Below are 21,072 nucleotides of genomic sequence, written 5' to 3'. Positions count from 1 at the left end.
TATGCGGGATAAGATCTCAAATATCTGAAACTGGGAGGACCCCAAATGACCTAACTGCACATTCCCTTCCCTACTCAGCTCCCACTGATAAGGTCCCCTAGACAAGCAATCCTCCTTAGCAAACAGACCAAGTACAACTGCTGCTTATTCCTAAGCAGCAGATTTCAGTTGCCTGCCAGCCCACAGAATTAGTCAAACACTCCAATCAGACCCTGGTGTGGAAACCAAGGTACCCCCACCCTCATTTTGCTAAAAGCCTGCCTCTTAAAGCCACTGGTTTGTTCCTTCCTATGGTCCAAACTAACTTCGTGAGGAGTCACCCAATGTTTTCTACAGTAGCTGCACCATTTCACCTCTAGCAGCAACATATGGATTTGGATTTCTCTACCCCTCAACAACACTCATTATGATTTCAATTTGCATTTCTCTAATGACTAATGATGTTGAGCATATTTTCCTCTGCTTCCTGGCCACTTATATAATCTTCCTTGGAGAAACGTCTATTTAAGATCTTTGCCCATTGTTTAATTGTTTTATTTTTTGGTTGTTGAGTTGTATCTGTTATATAGCCTGTATACCAGACCCTTGTCAATTATGTGGTTTGCAATATTTTCTCCCATTCAGGTTGGGAGGTTGTTGTTACAACAGGTTAACATAACAGTTTGTTATAACCTGATGATTTTTCTAAGGCTATTTTTACCCCTTTTCTAATTAGTGCTAATTAGAATTTATCTTACATGTATTACTATTGGATATTCATTTTTCTACCTTATTCATATAATGAGAGGTTTGATTAAAGAGTCAGAGTGTTAGAATTGAGTCTGCATGACCCACCTCCATGTTCACAGTTTTTGGTCTCAAGGTACAGATCTAAGCTTATCCAGAGCTCACCACTCTAGCCACAATTGGTAAATCACATAAGCCAGCCAATCAGAATCCTTCTCTAGAACCTTTTCACTATCATTAAGCTATTAGCATATGCACTTAGAAATTGCCATCAGCAATGTTTCTTTCTATATGGAAAGTGGATCTACAATAGAAGAAAATAAAACTAACATACAGAGCAAGAGAAGTTCAAGTCTAATGGCATGTGAGTCCTTGATTCTAGAGAGCTCCATACCAGCTTCCACCGCAGTTTGGTTATGCAAGTCAGCATACGACCCTTTGGGTTAAAGCTGTTTTGCATTAGATTTTTCTACTTTAAATCAAGAGTGTGACCAAGTTAATTGATGTGGTAATACTGTCTTGATGGTATACCTCATAATATCACGCTATTTTCACATATACATGTCATTTCTTGGGTCAACATCTTGCCCACACTGTCTCTAATATTCACTACAGTGCTTGCCCAGAGCTTGTGTCTATTGATCTCCCTGCCCCATCCCTCCCCCTAATTAAGAACTAATAAGAAAATTTAAAATAACTTATCTTTTAAATTATTTATATTAAAATTATTAGACAGCTGCCAAGAGTTAGAAGTACAGCTGCATTTTGTGAATTAATTAAATATCATAACCCTATTTGCAGTTTCTGTCAGTAACTGGAATGAATGTTTTAAAAAGAGCATTTACTAAAATGAATGCACTGTGTAATTTAATGTATGCTAAATGTAGGTGGTCTGAAAATATTTTACTGCATTCCTATCTTTACTAATAAACCTTTAAAATACTGTCACTAAAGTGTGAATACCATTTGAAAAAGGAAGTCAACTAAGCCCTTTGTATGACATTATTTTAGATAATCTTTTCTATATTTTCTAAGATTGTAGAGTTAGTTAATCCATCTACCTATTGTAATGTTATCTGGTGAAAAATGTCATGCATCCTGTCGTCGGCATGATTACATACATTCCTTTTCAGTTTCCTTTTGTTGACTTTTGTTATATTTTGTATCAGAGCTTTAGTAACTAGGATGTCTTTTGGGTGAAGAAAATCCCTTATTTCCGATCTTCGTCATTTACCAATTAATGACTCAAGGTATTATGAGTGCACTCCCACAACTGTTTATCTTGGTGTGGCCCATGCTGCAAATGATTTCTCCTATCAAAATTATTCTGTTCTTTGACAATGATCTCTTGGTATTTTTTGGTTCTGTTTTCTCTAAGAGTTTAAGAATTGTCTGTCGGAAGTCCCTTGACAAGAAAATTTACCAAGAACATTATTAGGCTGGTAAACTTGACAGTTTCTTTGCTAAGAAATTCTAGCTTCCATAGCTTAATTTCTCACCCTACAGCTATTTTGTTCCCTCTCATTTTTTTTATATACTATTCTTATTTGAATAAACCATTTCTTAAATTAACTTTGTTACTTAGATATGGATCACACCTAAACTGTGGGTAGCTATGGTAACATAACAAGTTCACACTTTGTATTAATTAAGAACACTCATGAAGCTTCATTTAACCAGTGGAATGACCCTGAGGCTCTTGTCTGGAGTTCCACATAAGAGAGACACATTGGAAAACCTTACAGTCTGGTTGTGCCTTTTTCCCAGGGCAGCTTCTAAGCTCTGGATCTTGTATTGTTTATCTACAAATGATCATGGTTGTTGCTTCCAATAACCCAGAATATAATTTGTTGTGCACAGATCCATAAGCAGACTCAGTAGCAGTGATAGGTGCTAACTTCCAGGGGAAGGTATGATTCTAAGTTAGGATTTTTTTTTTTGTCCTTTGTCTTTTGAGGGCCACACCCGTGGCATATGGAGGTTCCTAGGCTAGGGGTCTAATCAGAGCTGTTGCTGCTGGCTTACACCAGAGCCACAGCAAGGACAGATCCGAGCCACGTCTGCGGCCTATGCAATTCACAGCAAAGCCAGATCCTTAACCCACTGAGCAAGGCCAGAGATCAAACCCACAACTGCATGGTTCCTAGTCAGATTTGTTTCTGCTGAGCCACGACAGGAACTCCAGGATTTTTTTTTGTTGTTGTTATCAACAAAATATCAAGACACTAGGCTCTACTTGTTTAAACAGTAAAGAAATGTCTTATCTCCCTAACAAGGAGAGGTCCAAAGGAAGAGCAATTCTGGGTTCCATACAGAATTGGTTAGGGCCAGAGCTCCAGAACTTTGTTAGTTTTAAATCCTACACTCCTCTATGTCAGTTTTTTTTTTTTTTTCAGGTTGCCTTCCTCTATCCATCACAGGACAGCAGTGGGCAGTTCCAGGTTTCATATTTTGACATGCCACTATAGAGAGGAATAAAAGGAGCTAACTTCCATTGTCACTTTCCAAGAGTGGAAACCTTTTCTGGAAACTTTCTTTTCCTGAATGCTTTCCTTCATGTATCCTTGACCAGAATGACATCACAAGTCCTCCTAAATGCTGGCAAGGGAAGCAGTATTACAATCAAGATCCACTTTGCTGTCCAGGTTACCCTGCTGGGTATACTCTCCCCTGACTCATCCAGAAGGCTGACTGTCCACACCTGTCTGCTGTACTCCCCTGTAGACGCCCTCCTTCCCCTGCTGGAACTCTGATACCACCCACTGGGCTGCCTCCTTCCACAAGGACATGCTTTGCACCTAGCTTGAACTCTGATATGCACCCACCTGCCATTCCATGGAGCTACTCTGGCAATGAGCTGAGGCTCTGAATCCTCAGAATGGGCCGGCTCCATGCATGGATCCATTCTTCACCCAGCTCAGGCCCCGACATCCGTGCCCTTCGTCACACCCTGAGATCAACTGCTTATCTAGCAACAGCCTGTTCCAACAAGGGTTAAAATTTGGCTCAGATGCAATTTGTATAGCAGTCTATTTAAAGAAGCAAGTTGATATGGCAATAGCTATGTACAAAGTAAAAAAAAAAAAAAAAAAAAGAAGCAGCAGCTATGAGATTTATCCACTCACTGGAAAAAAATGGGAGTTGTCAGAACAGAAAGATGTGATAGTGCATGTGCATTGTTGCTAAAGTAATACAGCTAATAAATGTGGTTTTCATAAATTAAAAAAATACATATATAACTATTCACCCATCCTATCAGCAGTATCTCTTTACAAAAACAGAGAATAGCCATTTCACATGATGTTTTAACTTTTAAACTATATAGTGATACTTATCAAATGGAAATATAAAAAATAAGAACCTCATCCCGTTTTGCCAGAAATGAATTTAAAATAAAAAGTTGCATTTTAAGAGTTCATGTCATGGTACTTCAGATGAGTCTCTACCATAATTTCATCACTATCGCCACTGATGGCAACTTAAGACTGGCAATAAACTTTTTATGTTGCTGTATTACCTGTAAGATGTCCAAAACAGGCTCAATTTATGGATGAGAAGACTGGGCAAAGAGTTAAGAAACTGACACAGGGTCACAGAGTAGTAAGAGGGTCAGGCAGGACCCACCTCCTACAGCCTGGCTCCCCTGCCCTTATACTCCCTAGTGTGTTCTGATCTGGGGGAAAAAAATACGTGACTGTGTTATTATCTTTAATGGGAGAAAACTAGGGAATAAGCATAGAGGGGAAAGGATTTATGGATCATCTGTCCTGAAATTAAACAGCTGTAAAAGAATGATGCAATAGAGTCACATTTACCGGTGAGGAAAGATGTTTAGTTTATCACACGATGTTTGCTGTAAAAACTGAGTCAGGGCCGTCTACAGATTATAAAGAGAGTGTTTATATAAACTATAAATGCCTCAAGCAGGACTGGAAAGATTCCAGGCAAATTATTCACAGCGTCAGTCTGGGAAAGCAGACGTGGGATATGAATCTGGAATGTGAGAGGAGAGCAGGATTTGGGATAGAGAAGAGGAACCTCAGGGGATGGAGGTAAGTCAACACAGGGCAGAAAGGGAAGGTCAAACAGGTCGGGTGAGAGAGAGAAACATCCAGTAGGTTCATGCTACCCAGGGCATGGGGTGGATCCCACAGGCAGAGCCTAGGGGCCCCCATGTCTCTGCTCCATGCAAGGAGGTCAGCTGCTCAGACCAATTCCAGGGTGATGTTGGGCATACCTGGGCCAGGTGTGCTCACCTGGGTCCCTTATCTTTTCAGGGTTAAGAGGCACTCCTTGCCTACCAGCCCAGGTAAATGCTGGACGGAACTTAGGTCCATGAAGGGAATGTCACTAGAAGGAAAAGCTCAAAGAGGTGTAAGGGACTCAGAAATCCATTTTGGAGCTTCTACTGGGGGTTAAACAGCCCTCAGTCTTAAATGGTCTGTTCAGAACATCCTGACCTACATTCTGTTTATCTCCCTTAGGGAGAAGCTCAGGAACCTTTATCATCTTCTAGCAAGGCAGCTGATGTTAGAGGTGAACACAGGCACGAGACTAAGCTCTTGACCTGAGGGGGTGAGCTGCCATGGTTAATCTACCAGTCTGCTGCCTTTGAAATTTGTGTCATTCCATTTGAGAGGCCACATTTTCTTTCTGACAATGAGAAAATACCAACATCCAGAATACAGAGCCATCTGGGTAAGCCAGGAGACTCAAACCCCTCCTGTCCTGATGGCTCCTATTTTTGTACCATTCACTATATGATGTTACTTGTCATCAATCAAGTAACATCGGATTTTCCTTGCTGGACTCAGAGCGCAAAATAGTCAGATCCTGTCCCCAGCCAACCAGAACCTGGATTCAGAATCAGCCTGGCTCCTAAGGGCAGCTGCCTTTAATACAAAGGTCACAAAGTTCAGAGCATTTTTCTGAAACAACCTGGCTATTAGCAAATGTCAAAGACATTTTGGGTGAGATCTGGTGACTTATAGGAGGTAGAAACTTGATGAAATTAAAATGAAAATAATCTTAGGGAGGAAAAAGTCCAATTGGAATTTTGACGGCCTTGCACTAAATTTATAGATTAATTTAGGGAAAATCCAGATCAAAAGAAATGATTAGCACTTCCCATGAAGGTGCAGGAGTGGGAAACGTTATTCTACTTATTGAGATCAATATCTCAGAGGGCAAGGCCATCTTCTTTATCCTCCTTTTTTTTTTTTTTTTTTCAGCCATGCCCACAGCATGCAGAATTTCCTGAGCCAGGGATCAAACCTGTGCCACAGCTGTAACCAGACCCACAGCAGTAGACACCAGATCCTTAACCCGCTGAGCCTTTACTTTAAAAAAAATTTTCAAAGACTGACTTGACTTTGTGTGGTTAAATATGTGATGATGGGCATAATCTATGGCAGGATTTATACTTGATGTTAACTGGGATAAGTTTTCTTAATATTTGATAAAGTGGTGACAGTATCATTTCAATATACTTGGTGAATCATTTGACTATGGAAATGTCTTACTTGGTGATTTTTGAAATAATTAATAGCAAGTTAGCCATAGTCATTCTGATAAATGATAACATTAAGAGCTTTCTGCCTGTTTCTACTTTTCTCAAGAGTTTCATTTACCCAAAATTTGTTTATACTTTCTAATGTTATAGGAAATGTATTAGGCCCTAGGGACATATCAGAAAAAATAAAAGACAAAATTTCTTACCCTCATCAAAATTACATTTTAGTGAGTACAGTGAAGTTACTTAACATGATATATCTTTATCCATATCTGTTTCCATGAAAAAACAAGAAAAAGTCAACTCTCCATGAGATGTGGTACCATTTGATCTGCTTGTAGTATTTCTGATCCTCCCCACCTCCTAGCATGTGCCTAGATTACACTTCCTTGACCTGTTCTGAGGGAGTGATGCCAGGTGACTAGTTATTACCAGTGAGTGTAAATAGAAATAATTTAGGTCACTTCTGAATGGGAGTGTTTAAATGCCAGTGTAATATCCTCCAGGACATTTCTTTTGCTCTGATGTGAGGATGGCAACCCTTGAGATGGTGGCTGCTTAGTCAATCTGGGCTCCTGAATGACTGCTACCTCCTCCCAATGGACATGGTGTGTGACAGAGATATTTTGAGGTGTTGATCCTCTGATATCTTGTAGGGGAGGCATTACTTGTTACTGCAGCATAGCTCAGCCTCTATTGACTGATATATGTTTAAAGGAAAACAAAGTGAAGAATTTCATATTAGGACCTGTGAGCCATCAGGTGCCAAATTATACTTGCACAACACAAGTTGGTTGACATCGAACAACCTTTGTAAAATATTTCTTCCACTGGAATTAACAAGTTTCAACTAGTAAATCTCTCTTTTTGTCTTTTCTGTTTTCCTTTTCCTAATTATTGGTCCCACATTCCATGGATGCATTTCTGGTTCCTTTTCTATTCAGTGCTTGACGCCTTCTCTTCAGACACTGTGTAACCCTCTTGAATTGCATCTGGCTTTGACCTTCGGTTATTAATACGACACATTTCTGGTTCCTATACTCCACACTGCACCAAGTGCAATATGAACATCTTGCTTGCATTCAGTCTAGATAACATGATAATTTAGTTTAGTGGGCTAAGATAATGTACAGTGTTCAAGTGCATATTGATACATTTAGATTAGCTCTATCATTTTCAGCATTATTACTTTATTAGTAAGTGACATTCTCATGATCATATATCCAACCCCCTTTCTTCCCCAATTTAAATAAACAGGGATGGGTCAGACTAGAGTATCAGTTAAATAACCAGAACTCTGGGGTATGTTTCTAGGGTAGTGTTGGGCTTTTTTCTCTGTTAGTTTTTGTTTTTGTTTTGACATTGGTTATATGATAAAATTACATGAGGAGATCTGCAAGATCCTAGAGCCCAGGCAGCACTCCATGCTGACAGCAATGGAATCAGGCAGACTAGAACCTTGGCATCAGTAATTTGTTAAAATCCCCTCATTGACTCTAACATGCAATTGAAGTTGAGAATCACTGTTTTACTTTTTTTTTTTTTTTATAATTTTTTTATTTTCCCACTGTACAGCAAGGGGGTCAGGTTATCCTTACATGTATACATTACAATTACATTTTTCCCCCACCCTTTGTTCTGCTGCAACATGAGTATCTAGACAAAGTTCTCAATGCTATTCAGCAGGATCTCCTTATAAATCTATTCTAAGTTGTGTCTGATAAGCCCAAGCTCCCGATCCCTCCCACTCCCTCCCCCTCCCATCAGGCAGCCACAAGTCTCTTCTCCAAGTCCATGATTTTCTTTTCTGAGGAGATGTTCATTTGTGCTGGATATTAGATTCCAGTTATAAGTGATATCATATGGTATTTGTCTTTGTCTTTCTGGCTCATTTCACTCAGGATGAGATTCTCTAGTTCCATCCATGTTGCTGCAAATGGCATTATGTCATTCTTTTTTATGGCTGAGTAGTAGTCCATTGTGTATATATACCACCTCTTCCGAATCCAATCATCTGTCGATGGACATTTGGGTTGTTTCCATGTCCTGGCTATTGTGAATAGGGCTGCAATGAACATGCGGGTGCATGTGTCTCTTTTAAGTAGAGTTTTGTCCGGATAGATGCCCAAGAGTGGGATTGCGGGGCCATATGGAAGTTCTATGTATAGATTTCTAAGGTATCTCCAAACTGTTCTCCATAGTGGCTGTACCAGTTTACATTCCCACCAGCAGTGCAGGAGGGTTCCCTTTTCTCCACAGCCCCTCCAGCACTTGTTATTTGTGGATTTATTAATGATGGCCATTCTGACTGGTGTGAGGTGGTATCTCATGGTAGTTTTGATTTGCATTTCTCTTATAATCAGCGATGTTGAGCATTTTTTCATGTGTTTGTTGGCCATCTGTATATCTTCTTTGGAGAAATGTCTATTCAGGTCTCTTGCCCATTTTTCCATTGATTGATTGGCTTTTTTGCTGTTGGGTTGTTTAAGTTGTTTATATATTCTAGAGGAGAATCACTGTTTTAAACATTAGTGATGGGTCAGGTGAAGGGAGGAAAGTGAGGTAACTGAAAGCAGGACAGAGAGGAGACTAAGGCCTAGTTTTGCAAGGAAATCAACAAGGAATCACCTACTATAAATGTTATTCTTGATATTCATCCAAGTTGGGCTTAGACACACTTGAAGACAGCCAGGACTGTATTATTTATGCCAGCTTCTTCCTATCTCTTCTGCCCTAGCCAGAGCATAAAAAGCTAACTCTAGGCTAGCAAATATTTAAAAGTCAAAGCCAGGTAAAGAGAGTCATATTGTTGAGGGCAAGAGCAGAGAGGTAAATCCTAAAGTGCCAAAGATTGGAAGACACTGGAATGGAATTGGGGAGGAGCAAAGAGGGTAGTATGAAATGGCACAGACAATGACACAACTAGGCTGGAGAGACCCATCTCCTTTGCTGGGGCAGTCACCTTCAGAATGCATGGTGAGCCTGGGAGGGAAGAAATAGCAGGTGGTATGTGACACATTTTGAAAAAGAAACCAACACATAAGCAAGAAATAAAAACAAACTTCTAGCAAAAGTTCTTCTATATTTATTCTACTTGAACAATAGAAGGGCTATATTACAATTTGTTTAGGCAAATAATATTATTTATGAGAAAAAAAATCCAAACAGTTGAATGCTTCATAAAAATAGCACATGTTAAAGAGAGGTAACTTGAGTTCACCATGATATTCTACCTCAATATCATCCTTCCATGGTATGTTGAGGTAAATGTGTTGTAAATATACCTTAAAGATGTATAAAAGATCTCTGTAGGATGATTCAGTATCCACTTTCATGCTAGCTCATTTGTCCTTTCTCCCCTCAAACCCCTTTCACTCATATTTTTTTTCTCATTTTCTTCTTGCCTTCTGCATTTTTTAGGTCCCCAGCCTGTCATTGTGACTCCCAAGACCAGATCAGCACATTGGGTGTGCTTATTCTATTCCCTATCCATTTATTCCCTTTCATCAATACCACCCTTTCTTGCCACTTGTGTCTGTTTTCTAATCTCAAATCCTTGCCTCTGTCAAGAGGTTTTTCCTTAACTATGTGACCTCATTTCTCAGCCGCCTCCACAAGATTCCCTGTGAAGCCTGAAGCTGCTGCCAAATCTCTCCAGGCCTCCTTTCAGTAACTTACCCAAAGAAGCTCTGTTTAGCGTTCCCACGGAATGAGTCACTTGAGCCATCCATGTTTAGGTAAAGCTCCTGCTTGCCTAAGGAGGCTGACAGGGTGACTGAATGCTCTTTGAACTTGAAGTCTTGCAAACCCCAATTGAGAGTTTTCATTATTTCCTCTCCTTGATCTTCTTGCTTTGGATCCAATAGACCATCTCCTTCTTCTCTCTCTGTTTCAGCTGAAGGCACACTCTGCCAGAAATCTGTCTGGGCATGATTTTCTTGATGCTTCATTGCTATATCTTGTAGTGGGGGAAATGGCAAGGTTTCAGGTAGGAGAGGTTGGTGGTGGCTCTCACACTCATTCAGCCTGTGTTTCTCACCCTTTGATGCCCTGGGACTGCTTGTTTCTCCGTCCCGTCTGTCCCCAAAATACACACACACACACATTAAAAGGAAAGTCTCAAAGTAATGGTGATGGGTGGGAGGGAGAGAATACAAAACATCTCAGAATCTAAGGAGGTGAGAAATGGTTTAAAAACAACTTTTCACCATTATAAGACTATTGTATGTTTTTTAAATAAATAAAGAAGCTTTGTAAAAGTTATGCTCAAGTGACTGCATATTGGTTAAATGCAAAAAAAAATTTTTTTTTTTTCTTTTCAGGGCTGCATCTATGGCATACGGAACTTCCCAGGCTAGGGGTCCAATCTGAGCTGCAACTGCTGGCCTACACCACAGCCACAGCAATGTGAGATCCAAGTGACCTACACCACAGCTCACAGCTCCTTACACTGGATCCTTAACCCACTAAGCAGGGCCTGGGATTGAACCCGCATCCTCATGAATACTAGTAAGGTTCATTACCACTGAGCCACAACAGTAACTCCTAAATGCAAAAAAATTTAAAGATGACTTATTTTTTTCAAAATAAGGTTAATTACTGTTCAACATAAAATTCCTTACTGGGTCCACATTACAAAATACAAAATTAAATTCTTAATGTGTTACTGAAGAGCTACCACACACACATCTCCACATACAATATGATCTCAATATAATTTTTCAACATATTCTATTTATTGATACAATTTTTAAAAGTATAAGAGCTATTTTAAAGCTCATGAACCCTGGATAACCATATTCTTTCTCCCTCATGTGCATTCCTTTATCATTAACACTCTTGATGACATTTTTTTTCTATTCTTTAACTTCTTTTAATAAAAAATGCAAATATATGTTATGTGTAGAGAAAATATCTTGTTAATCTTGTTTTATTTATCTGTTCATAATTTTTTAGAGTATTTTAAATCAAATCCCAAATATCACTTCACCTTTGGTCTGTTACCGTAAGATATAGGACTCTTTAAACATAACCACAAGCATCTGAAGCAACTAAATTATTTTAATAACTGCCTAATTTCATGTATTATTCACTCCATATTCAAACTTATTCAACTGTCTTAAAAATGTGTTTTTACAATTAATTTATTTCAATTAGGATCGAAGCAAGAGCCATAATGATTATTAGGTTAATGTGTTTCTTAAGTCTCTCTAATCTACTTCTATTTACTACTCTCCTTCATTTTAATATCCTTTAGTTGAATAAAGGTCATCAGTCCTGTATAATATTCCGTTTTTTTGCATTTATTTACTTGCCTCCTCATGGTACTGTGGATCTTGTGAATTTCATTCTTCTACCTCCTGAATTTTCCTGTAACTGGGAGGTAGAGCTATTCAGAGGCTTGACTTAGACTCCAGCACATTTTTTTTAAGGCAGGAATACTTTTATAGATGACATTGTGTACTCTTTATTACACCTTTCAGGGACCCATGATGTCCTCTTGCCTACTGTTGGTGATGCTAAGATTGATCAATAAATTCAGAAGTTGTCAGCCAGATTATCCCATTGTAATACTCCCTCTCCACATTTCACCTAAAGGTTTTAATACTACTTGGCATTATTTTAGTTCCCTTATTTCACTGAGGGGTTGCAAAATGGTGACTTTTCTTCCAGTATCAGTGCATGTATTAGCAGTAATTCTTCTATAAATAACTTTTTCTTATTGATGATTTAGTTACCCAGAAATACAGTTTGTTGGAAAACACAGCAAATGCATTATTTTTTCAATTTATTGATTCAGATTCAGAGCAGTAGACTGGTACCAGAGACCTGCAAGGATGACCAATGAATTTTTCTTCAAGTTTTATTATGAATTCATGAATTTTTGCTTGTCTTAATCCATTGTAGTCATTATTATTTTTAATCTGCTATCACTATACTTCAAAAAATATATATAAAACTTAAAAAAACTTCTTGTGTCATGGGGATACACAGATGACAGGAGAAATCCTTAATATGACCTGTGTGTCAGGCTGTAGGAAGTAGAGAATGATATTGTTTCATGTTTATCAAGGTGGGCCTGGATATGATAAGACTAGTAGTAAGGTTATAGTAAAAACTAATGGATATGTGGATGTTCACCATAAAATTCTTTTAACTTTGCTGTAAATTTGAAATGTTTTTCACAATTTAAAAAGAAAAAAGGACTTGGACTTTAAAAACTGAGTCACTAAAATAAATAAGTAGGACTATATCAAACTAAAAAGTTTCTGCACAACAAAGGAAACCACCAACAAAATGAAAAGGTAACCCATGGAAAGGGAGATGTTTGTATGTCATATACCTGATACGGGGTTAGTATGCAAAAAGTTTTAAAGAATTCACACAGCAAAAATAGCCCCCAAAATTCTATTTAAAAATGGGCAATTTTCCAAGGAAGATATAGAGATAGCAAGCAGGTACTTGAGAAGGTGCTTAATCACTAATCATCAGGGGAAAGCAAATCCAAACCATGGTGAGATTTCACCGTACACCTGTTAGAATGGCTATCATCAAAAAGACAAGAGATAGCAAGTGTTGGTGAGGATGTGGAGAAAGGGGAAACTTTGTGCATTGTTGGGGAATGTAAATTGATGCAGCCACAGTGGAAACAGTATAGATTTTCCTCAAAAAATTAAAAGTAGAACTACGATCCAGTAATCTTACTTCTAGATATATCCAAAAAAAAAATGAAAACAGAATATCAAAGGATGTCTGCACTACCATATTCATTGCAATATTATTCACAACAGGCAAGACATGAAAACAACCTGTTTGTCAACAGATGAGAAAAATAGAGAGAGAGAGAAAGAGGGGGAGAGAGAATAGAATATTATTCAGCCATGAGAAAGAAGGAAATCCTGCCATTTACGACATTTGGGATTGACCTTGAGAGCATTATGTTAAATCCTATGCTCAGACATAAGCCAGACAAAGACAAATATTGCATAGTATCATTTATATGTGGAATCTAAAAATAAAGTCAAGTTAATAGAAACAGAAAGTAGAAAAGTAGTGACCAGGGGATGAGGGGTAGGGAAAATAGGGAGAGGCTGGTAAAAGGTACAGATTCTCAGCTCTGAGACAAAGTCTAAGGACACAATATGCAACATGGTGACTAGAGTTGATAACATTGTTTTACATATTACATAACTGAAACTTAAGACAGAAGAACTTAAACGTTCTCACAGAAAAAGAAAAGCTAAGTACATGAGGTAATGGATGTTAATTAATTTGATGTGTTAATTAATCCTTCCAAATATATCGAATCATTACCATGTATACTTTAAATACCATTTTGTCAAGGATACTTCAATAAAGTTATAAAACCTCACTAAGTGAACACAGGGGAAAAAAGAGTTAAGACATTTCTAAATTTGGGGTACAACAGATGATGTATATTATATCTTTTCATTAGTGCAATGAAATTTTTAACAGTGGCACTCATCTACAATTTCTGTTGACCTCTGATAGGTGAAGTTTCTCTCAAATTAAATCAAGACTATTTAGCTATATAGGGATAAAAGAATCTTGATTTGTTTGAGAAACACATTTGGAAAAGTTATGATGAACTTTAATGGGAAACACACTTGTATAGAAGGCTGGGCATAAGGTTGAAATTGATCATCACATTGTTTGTTTAGAAAAGAAAACATAACATTCAAAGAGTATGTTGGAAGCATTGGATTTCTTCACATGAGAACACACACATTGAAAATGTTGAGGCTTGGATACAGCGTAAATTACAGACTACTTTGTTCTTTAGTTAAGTGTAGCGCTTTAAAGATATGCATATATTATTGGATATACTAAAAATCAGAATATTTTGACATGGGGAATGTTCTTTGGAAAAAAAGGAGACAAAATAATTTTTTTCAATGAATAGTGCTAATGACTAGACTTTGAAAATAATTCTACAAATGGAAGAGTGAATGATAATTTTACAGCAAGCCAGATATGTGGATTTTAGGTGGCGGCCTATCATTGCACGCCTGGGTGGTCTCCCATTTCCCAGAAGAAGGAATTCCTGAGCTTCGTGATAGAGTCATGACATACTCAGTACCTAAGGGGCTTTTGGGGGCGGGGAGGAGGAGGGGGGAATAACTTTTAAAAAGTCATAGAAGGGGGTCAAAAAATCATACAAGAAACTTTGTTATATAAACCAACTATTTACCCCCAAGAAAAACCACACCTAAATTCTTCCAGACAGATTAGAATCTTTCCTCTTTCTAAAGACCTCCAGAGAAGGAGTTTCCATTTCCTTACTTTAGTATTGAACAGTCTTCACTCTCAAGAGCACAGTTCTCTTGCCTATGTTAAATCTTTCTTTACAATATCCTCTGCAGGAAGAGAGCTGAATGAACTTGCTTCAGGAATTCTTTGTCTTTTTTCCTCTTTCCCCCTTGGCTCTTTTTTCTCTACACTTAAAATTTACATTCCTTGAAAAAGGTAGGGATTGCTGGGGCCTTTTGGGGATCTAGCAAATAATATGTAACTTTATGATTGAAGAGTGTAGGAAGTGGTGACAAAGTAGAGAAAAATGCTTCTTTATTTTTTTTTATTTTTTATTTATTTATTTTTTTGTCTTTTTGCTATTTCTTGGGCCGCTCCCGCGGCATATGGAGGCTCCCAGGCTAGGGGTCTAATCGGAGCTGTAGCTGCCAGCCTATGCCAGAGCCACAGCAACTCGGGATCCGAGCCGCGTCTGCAACCTACACCACAGCTCACAGCAACGCCGGATCGTTAACCCACTGAGCAAGGGCAGGGATCGAACCCACAACCTCATGGTTCCTAGTCGGATTCGTTAACCACTGCACCACGACAGGAACTCCAAAATTGCTTCTTTAAAGTCACTGCATTGCATGTTTATTATATGCACTCATTAGGCCAAAACAAATGTGACTTTGGAGTGAATTCTGCTTGAAAACTGCCCTCTTATATCTTTGCTTTAGGCCTTTCTTAAAAGGGTAGAACACAGTAGTCAGGTTGCATTTGCCTGTGTCAACAAATGGAAAGTCAAGGCTTATTTAGCTCTGGTGAAAGATTCTTGTCTGTATTCTCCCAGTACTAGAAGCCGTCTTATGAAAGTACTAGAAAAAGTCCTGGACACAGATATTCTGCAGGAAATGTTAGTACACATCTTAGCTCCAAGATGGTTCCCAATAATCCTTGTCTCCAGTATTTATACCCTTGTGTGCTAGCCCTGTGTGAGCAGTTGTGTGGAAGGGATGACGTGCTGCAAGGTTATGTAAGCATGTCAGCTTTCACCTCCGTCTCTGGAGGAAGCCAGCACCATGCTGTGAGGACACTCGGACAGCACTGTAGAGAGGATCTGAGGGCTCCAACCAACAGCCAGCACCATCTTGCCAGTCCAATGAAAGCCACCTTGTAAATGGATCCTCTAAACCCAGTCAAACCTTTAGATGATTGCAGGACCAGCCAATATCTGACTACAAGTAAATGAGAAACTACAACTAAGAACTGCACATAAGACCTTTTCTTGAGTTACTGACCAACAGAAACTTGAGATGTAACAAATGCTCAGATATTGTTTTAAGTCAATGAGTTTTAGTGGTGATTTATTAGGCAGCAGATGATAGGGCAAATAAAGTTGGTAAATTTAGGGTTGTATATCCAAAACTGCAGTCATCCGTCCGTCACTTGTAACAAGTAGAAGAATAAATCCTTGTGACTCAGTCCTCTCAGTTTTTTAAAATTTTTTTCTGGCTTTAAGATATAGCTGACATTGTGTACTATTAACGTATGAAATGCGATGATTTGATACACCTATATACTGTGAAATGATTCCCATAAGATTTGTTAACACAGTCGTTACCTTCCATATCTTCTCAGTTTCTTCAGCACTGAGAAGGGAGATGTTGTGCTGGAGTGTGGAGCTATGACTAATGTAAAATATAAGTGATTTTACATGGATATATGTCACATTTTCCCATGCTACATGGGTTTTTGTTTTTGATTTGTTTTGTTTTGTTTGTTTTTTAGGGCCACATCTGTGGAATATGGAAGTTCTCAGGCTAGAGGTCAAAGTGGAGCTACAGTTGCCAGTCTACACCACAGCTATACACCACAGCTATAATAATTCAGGATCTGAGCCATGTCTGCAACCTACACCACAGCTCACAGCAATGCTGGATCCTTAACCCACTGAGTGGGGCCAGGGATCAAATCTGCATCCTCATGGACACTAGTCGGGTCTTAACCCCCAAGCCACAGTGGAAACTCCCTACATTGGTTTTTAATAAACACATTCACCAACAGCTAATATTAATTGAACTTTTACCATGTGGCAGCATTATGTTAAGAGTTCTATTTGAGTAATCTTCATAAAATCCTCACAATAGCCTTAACAAGTAGCTACTATTACTATATCTTGCCAGTTTACCATAAGACAACCCTAAGGAGCTGATAAATAAGCTGATGCCTAAGTAACTTTGATTAGAAAAAAAATGCTACAAATTTTCACTGCCCTAAAATATCTCTACAAATCAGATATAAAAATTACTTTAATTCCATGAATATGAATGTTAAGTATTTTTCAAAAATATTAAATGGGGTACTCAGTCAGTTAATGAGTACATGTTTAGCAGGTGTGTCTTGCACCTCTCCCTGTGAAACTGTGCAACTTCCTATGAAAATGAGCTTCATGATAGCAACAAGCGCAAGTGACAAGGGAACCAGGTACTGTGCTCTGATATCCATCACTGTCTACACCAAGGTCATACTTCCCAGGAGCTGTTCCTGGTTGGTGACTGAGTATGCCAGAGTCACTACATAGTCCTGCTTCTGGAGGACACAGGACTCCTCTGAAGGGTGACTGTTCAGTGACCCTGCCTAGATCAATTATAATGGCATTTCAGTCTAAGACTTTTCTATCTATCCTTTTTCCTTGCCTCTCTCATTCACTGTGGTCAGACCTGCACCATAGCCTAACCAGAACCCCTTCCCCCCATTTCTCCTCATATTTCCCTCACAGGTGTTTGCTGCCCCTAGTAAGTCTTTTGCATAGTCAGTCCTATCTTGTCGTCTGCTTCTCAGAGGGCCTGGACTAACATTTACTGTAGCATCTGTGACCACAATGTGACAAGAAAGTAGCATGAGCAAACCTAAGAGGACTTGAGAAGACTTAAGAGGTAAGTAATCAGTTGTATAATTTTGTTTAAGCAAACTGGTGCTACACAGAATCAAGTAAAATATTAGTCATGACCAAGTTAAGTAGAGACCTATTTGTAGCCAAAAAAACACACCTGTATTGATTAGAAAAATGAAGACACACAGGATGAGTGTATGTGGTGTTCTGTTTGGTGAAGTTAGGTAGATGGAGCCAACACTTTTAGTGCCCTGCTTCACCTGTCCTCAGCCCACCTCTGAGTTTAGCTGCAGCAGAGGAAGACTGTTCTCGGCAAGTTCAGGCTCATGCCAACAGCAGTCCCACTACAAGCACTTTGCCAGATTTGGTAGGGTTGCCAGGTTTAGAAGAGGAAAAAAAGAATATATGATGCCTAGTTACATTTGAATTTCAAATAAATAAGGAATAATTTTTTAGTGTAAGTGCATATCATGTAGTATTTACAATTTTAGAAGTTTCACTGATTCATCTGAAGTCCTAATTTAACTGGGTATCTTGTATTTTCTTGGCATCTCTAGGCAGGAGGGTCTCCACTTTTCCATCTCAGAGCTTTATGCGAAGCCATGGGAGCATCTTCAGCCTGTTCACATGAGCCCAGCAATGAGAGAGTTAATGTCCTAGGAGTAACCCTCAACCAATGGAGAATGGTACTGTGGGTCAGCACGTGGCACCTGTCTTTCCAGTGGAGAGTGAACATTCTGTATGTTTCTCACAGGTCACTGCAGTATCCAGTTGCAGTTCCCTGCAACAGCAGCCTCAGTAATGTACACCTGTACCAGCCTCTCCTTCCTTTCTCTTTCTCCTTGCTCCTTCACTAGGCTTCCTACGATCACCCTTCAGATACATCTAATTCCATGCCTTGGAATCCACATTTGGGGGAATCTAAATTAAGACAACATGTTAAGGATAAAAACAAGTATAGCAATCTCTTTCCCCCAAAATAATTTCGAGGCGATAAATTTGAAAAATGACTTTGCTCTAATGAATGATCACTTAATTATATGAAGATATAATTTTAGGTTCTAAGAAAATAAAAAATTATACAATTCAGGAAGGGACATTTTCCTTATTTGACTGTGAATAAAATAAATCACTTGCTTATATTCACTTATGGTGAAAAATATGTATTTTCTCATAAAACAGTAAACTCCAGTAAGTATAAAATGAGCAACTAAAGCTAATCAAATTAATTTGTATATATGGACTTTAAAGGTAATGAGAGTTTTTATTTAAAGAAGTAATAGAAACATAGTTTATATACGCTTATCAGTAGTAGGTTTGGAAAGTTTGTGATTTTTAGTTCTCAAGTACTTCTGGTCATCAGAATAAATATTGTGACACTATTTAAGAGTTACATTCATTTTTGGCAATGTTTCCCATTTTGTCAACCACAGATTTCAAGTACCTTTAGTGTGCAAGGTTCTGCATAAAACAATCAATCATCCCCTTTTGGCTGCTTGGCAGACACAGTCTATGGCTTGTTCTATCATGAACTGAATTCATATATATTCATGAGGTACAAAGAAACACTTCATTGTTTCAGATTGTTTTGTTATTTTAGAATAAATCATAAAGACACCATCCCACCCATAGATGGTAAAGAAATATTTGTCCTATGATCCTCACCTTTGTGGTTTGTAGTGTTTTAACTTGCACAGTTTAGCCCACATTACATGTTACTTTTTTTTTTTTTTTACACTAAGTTACATACTTTTTTTTTAAAGCACCATGTCTCTGTTACCTTGTATCAGGAAAAATTGGAAACATTATCTAAAAACTGAAACATACGTGTCCTAAATTAGTGTGATTTAATTTTCACCCTCTGCAGAACTCATGGCAAAATGATGAACTTTGTACATACAGGTAGATACTGTCTGAGTTCCCAAATTCCATCAATCTCAACATTTTTTGTTCTTTCTCTATTTGTGCAGAACCCTCCAAGAATCTGTTGTAATTGCAAAATTTTGCATCCTGGTAGAATGTCTGCGTGAACATCAGTCAGAGCAACAGTAGCACACACAGCATGAAAACAACTTGCTGAGAAGGCTACTTTAACACCTCTGATAAACAGAAAAAGAGGTGAATGTTTGTATTTAAAGTCAACCAAATACCTCACTTTCTCTGCCTTTACTAACCAGTGTAATCCTATGCTGGTAAAATCTTGTAAAATCTGGGGAAATAAAACCCAGACACAATGAATCCCAGAGACATAAAGGCCATTGAACATTCTTGATCATCACCAACATGGTTCTCAGAAAAGACAGTTTATTGGATCTTCCCTAAGAATTATGTTTTCAGCAACAGGATGATTCAAACGTTTAGTGTCTCAGATTGTAACAATGGCTATTTGTTTAGGTCGCACAGTGCCTATTTAGAACTTAGTCAAATTCTTGCCATAGGGATCAAAAAATTTTAAAAAGGACAAGTGGCAATAAATAGCAATAATGTGGCTCCACACAGGATTGGAATCAGACACTCAGGTTTGAATCCTGGCCCCTGGATGAGCTGGTGAACTCAGACAATTTACTTGATTTTTAATTCTAGATTTTTCTCATCTGGATAATATCTATCTCACTATTATGAGAACATATCCTAGCCACAGAGTAAGAAGTTTAGTTATTATCATTATTTATCATTATTATCAGTCATTATGCTTGGCTGTAAAGAATAGAACCCACCCAGCTAGATTAAACAAAAAAGGATTTTTTTAAAGGAGACTAGGTGACTTTTAGATTCTTGAGGTCAGAGGGACAGAGACTCAGACTTGGAAGTGACTTAAGAAGGACTTGCTGAAATCATATTATAGAGGCTGCTAAGGGATATATTCATAGGAGCTTACCCAGGAGCTACATAAATTGTAGAGTCCAGTGTAAAATGAAAAAATGGGGCCACTTTTTCAAAAAGTAAGAAAATTTCCATTAAAGACACTAAAATATAAAGCTCTTTCCTTTTTTCTGCAGTCTCTTTCTCAACTTGCCATGGCATTTTTTAATTATTTCACATTGTTCTAAGTAAAGAAAAAGCTAACATTAAAAAAACTAGCAAAAATTTTACCACTCATCTTGGTATTGGACAATGTCAGTCTTAAATGCAAATATAAAACCATTTCATTTATATGCAAAATTAGTGAAATCACAATTCATGTATATAGCTTATGTAATTTTTGCATATGTATATGCATATGTATTTTTTTCTTACCAGAGGAGTAGAAATACTACACAAAAATATCACAACTGTTTTCTTGATACATGGACATTCTATCAACACTCTCTACCTTTGCCATGCTGATGGGTAGGGAAGAACTGAAAAAAGAAGATATGGTTGCCCTAACTTTCCCTTGTCTTCTATGTCATCATTTTCAGTGTAAGAGGTTGTTATTACAGAGGAATAACAGGAGTAGGAGAATCATAATAGAATTCCTTGGTTGTTCATGTTTCTTCGAATGACATTGCCTTTGTGTTTTTCATTTTTTTGTTTCTTTTTATGCCACACTTACAGCATATGGAAGTTCCAGGGCCAGGGGTTCAATAGATCTGCAGCTGCCAGCCTATGCCACAGCTTGTGGCAACACCAGATCCTTAACCCACAGAGTGAGGCCAAGGATCAAACCTGCATCCTCATGGACACTATGTCGGGTTCTTAACCTGCT

At 38.2% G+C, this 21,072-nt stretch overlaps 2 protein-coding genes and 1 long non-coding RNA gene across 5 annotated transcripts in view; 1 reads left to right on the top strand and 2 right to left on the bottom strand.

Annotated features, from left to right (window-relative positions):
• The window catches only part of LRRC72 (leucine rich repeat containing 72), an 89,966-nt gene that overhangs the window by 53,468 nt on the left and 15,426 nt on the right, over window positions 1–21,072 (bottom strand). The window lies entirely within an intron of this gene.
• LOC102160245 (uncharacterized) lies at window positions 4,660–11,523 on the top strand. 2 transcript variants are annotated; one of them, XR_014815920.1, is made up of 3 exons: window positions 4,679–4,778; window positions 5,211–5,424; window positions 5,958–10,501. It is a non-coding gene; the product is annotated as an uncharacterized LOC102160245 (long non-coding RNA). The 2 variants fall into 2 exon arrangements; XR_014815921.1 differs by lacking the exon at window positions 5,211–5,424 and having other exon boundaries at window positions 4,660–4,778; window positions 5,958–11,523.
• The window catches only part of LOC106508298 (uncharacterized), a 74,676-nt gene continuing 61,355 nt past the window's right edge, over window positions 7,752–21,072 (bottom strand). The window contains exons 5-6 of the mRNA XM_084977174.1: window positions 9,917–10,196; window positions 7,752–9,220 (exon numbers count right to left, since the gene is read on the bottom strand). Coding sequence (XP_084833300.1) covers window positions 9,040–9,220; window positions 9,917–10,188 — 453 coding nt within the window. The 5' untranslated portion in view covers window positions 10,189–10,196 and the 3' untranslated portion in view covers window positions 7,752–9,039. The remainder of the gene's footprint in view (window positions 9,221–9,916; window positions 10,197–21,072) is intronic.

This window comes from Sus scrofa, chromosome 9, assembly GCF_054392235.1.
Source record: "Sus scrofa isolate SSC_HxYL_T2T_F1_AM1 chromosome 9, Sscrofa_HxYL_maternal_Yorkshire_Landrace_v2.0, whole genome shotgun sequence".
NCBI classification, from domain to species: domain Eukaryota; kingdom Metazoa; phylum Chordata; class Mammalia; order Artiodactyla; family Suidae; genus Sus; species Sus scrofa.
Note: the sequence above shows the minus strand (reverse complement) of the source record. Positions and strands in the feature narration are given on the sequence as shown.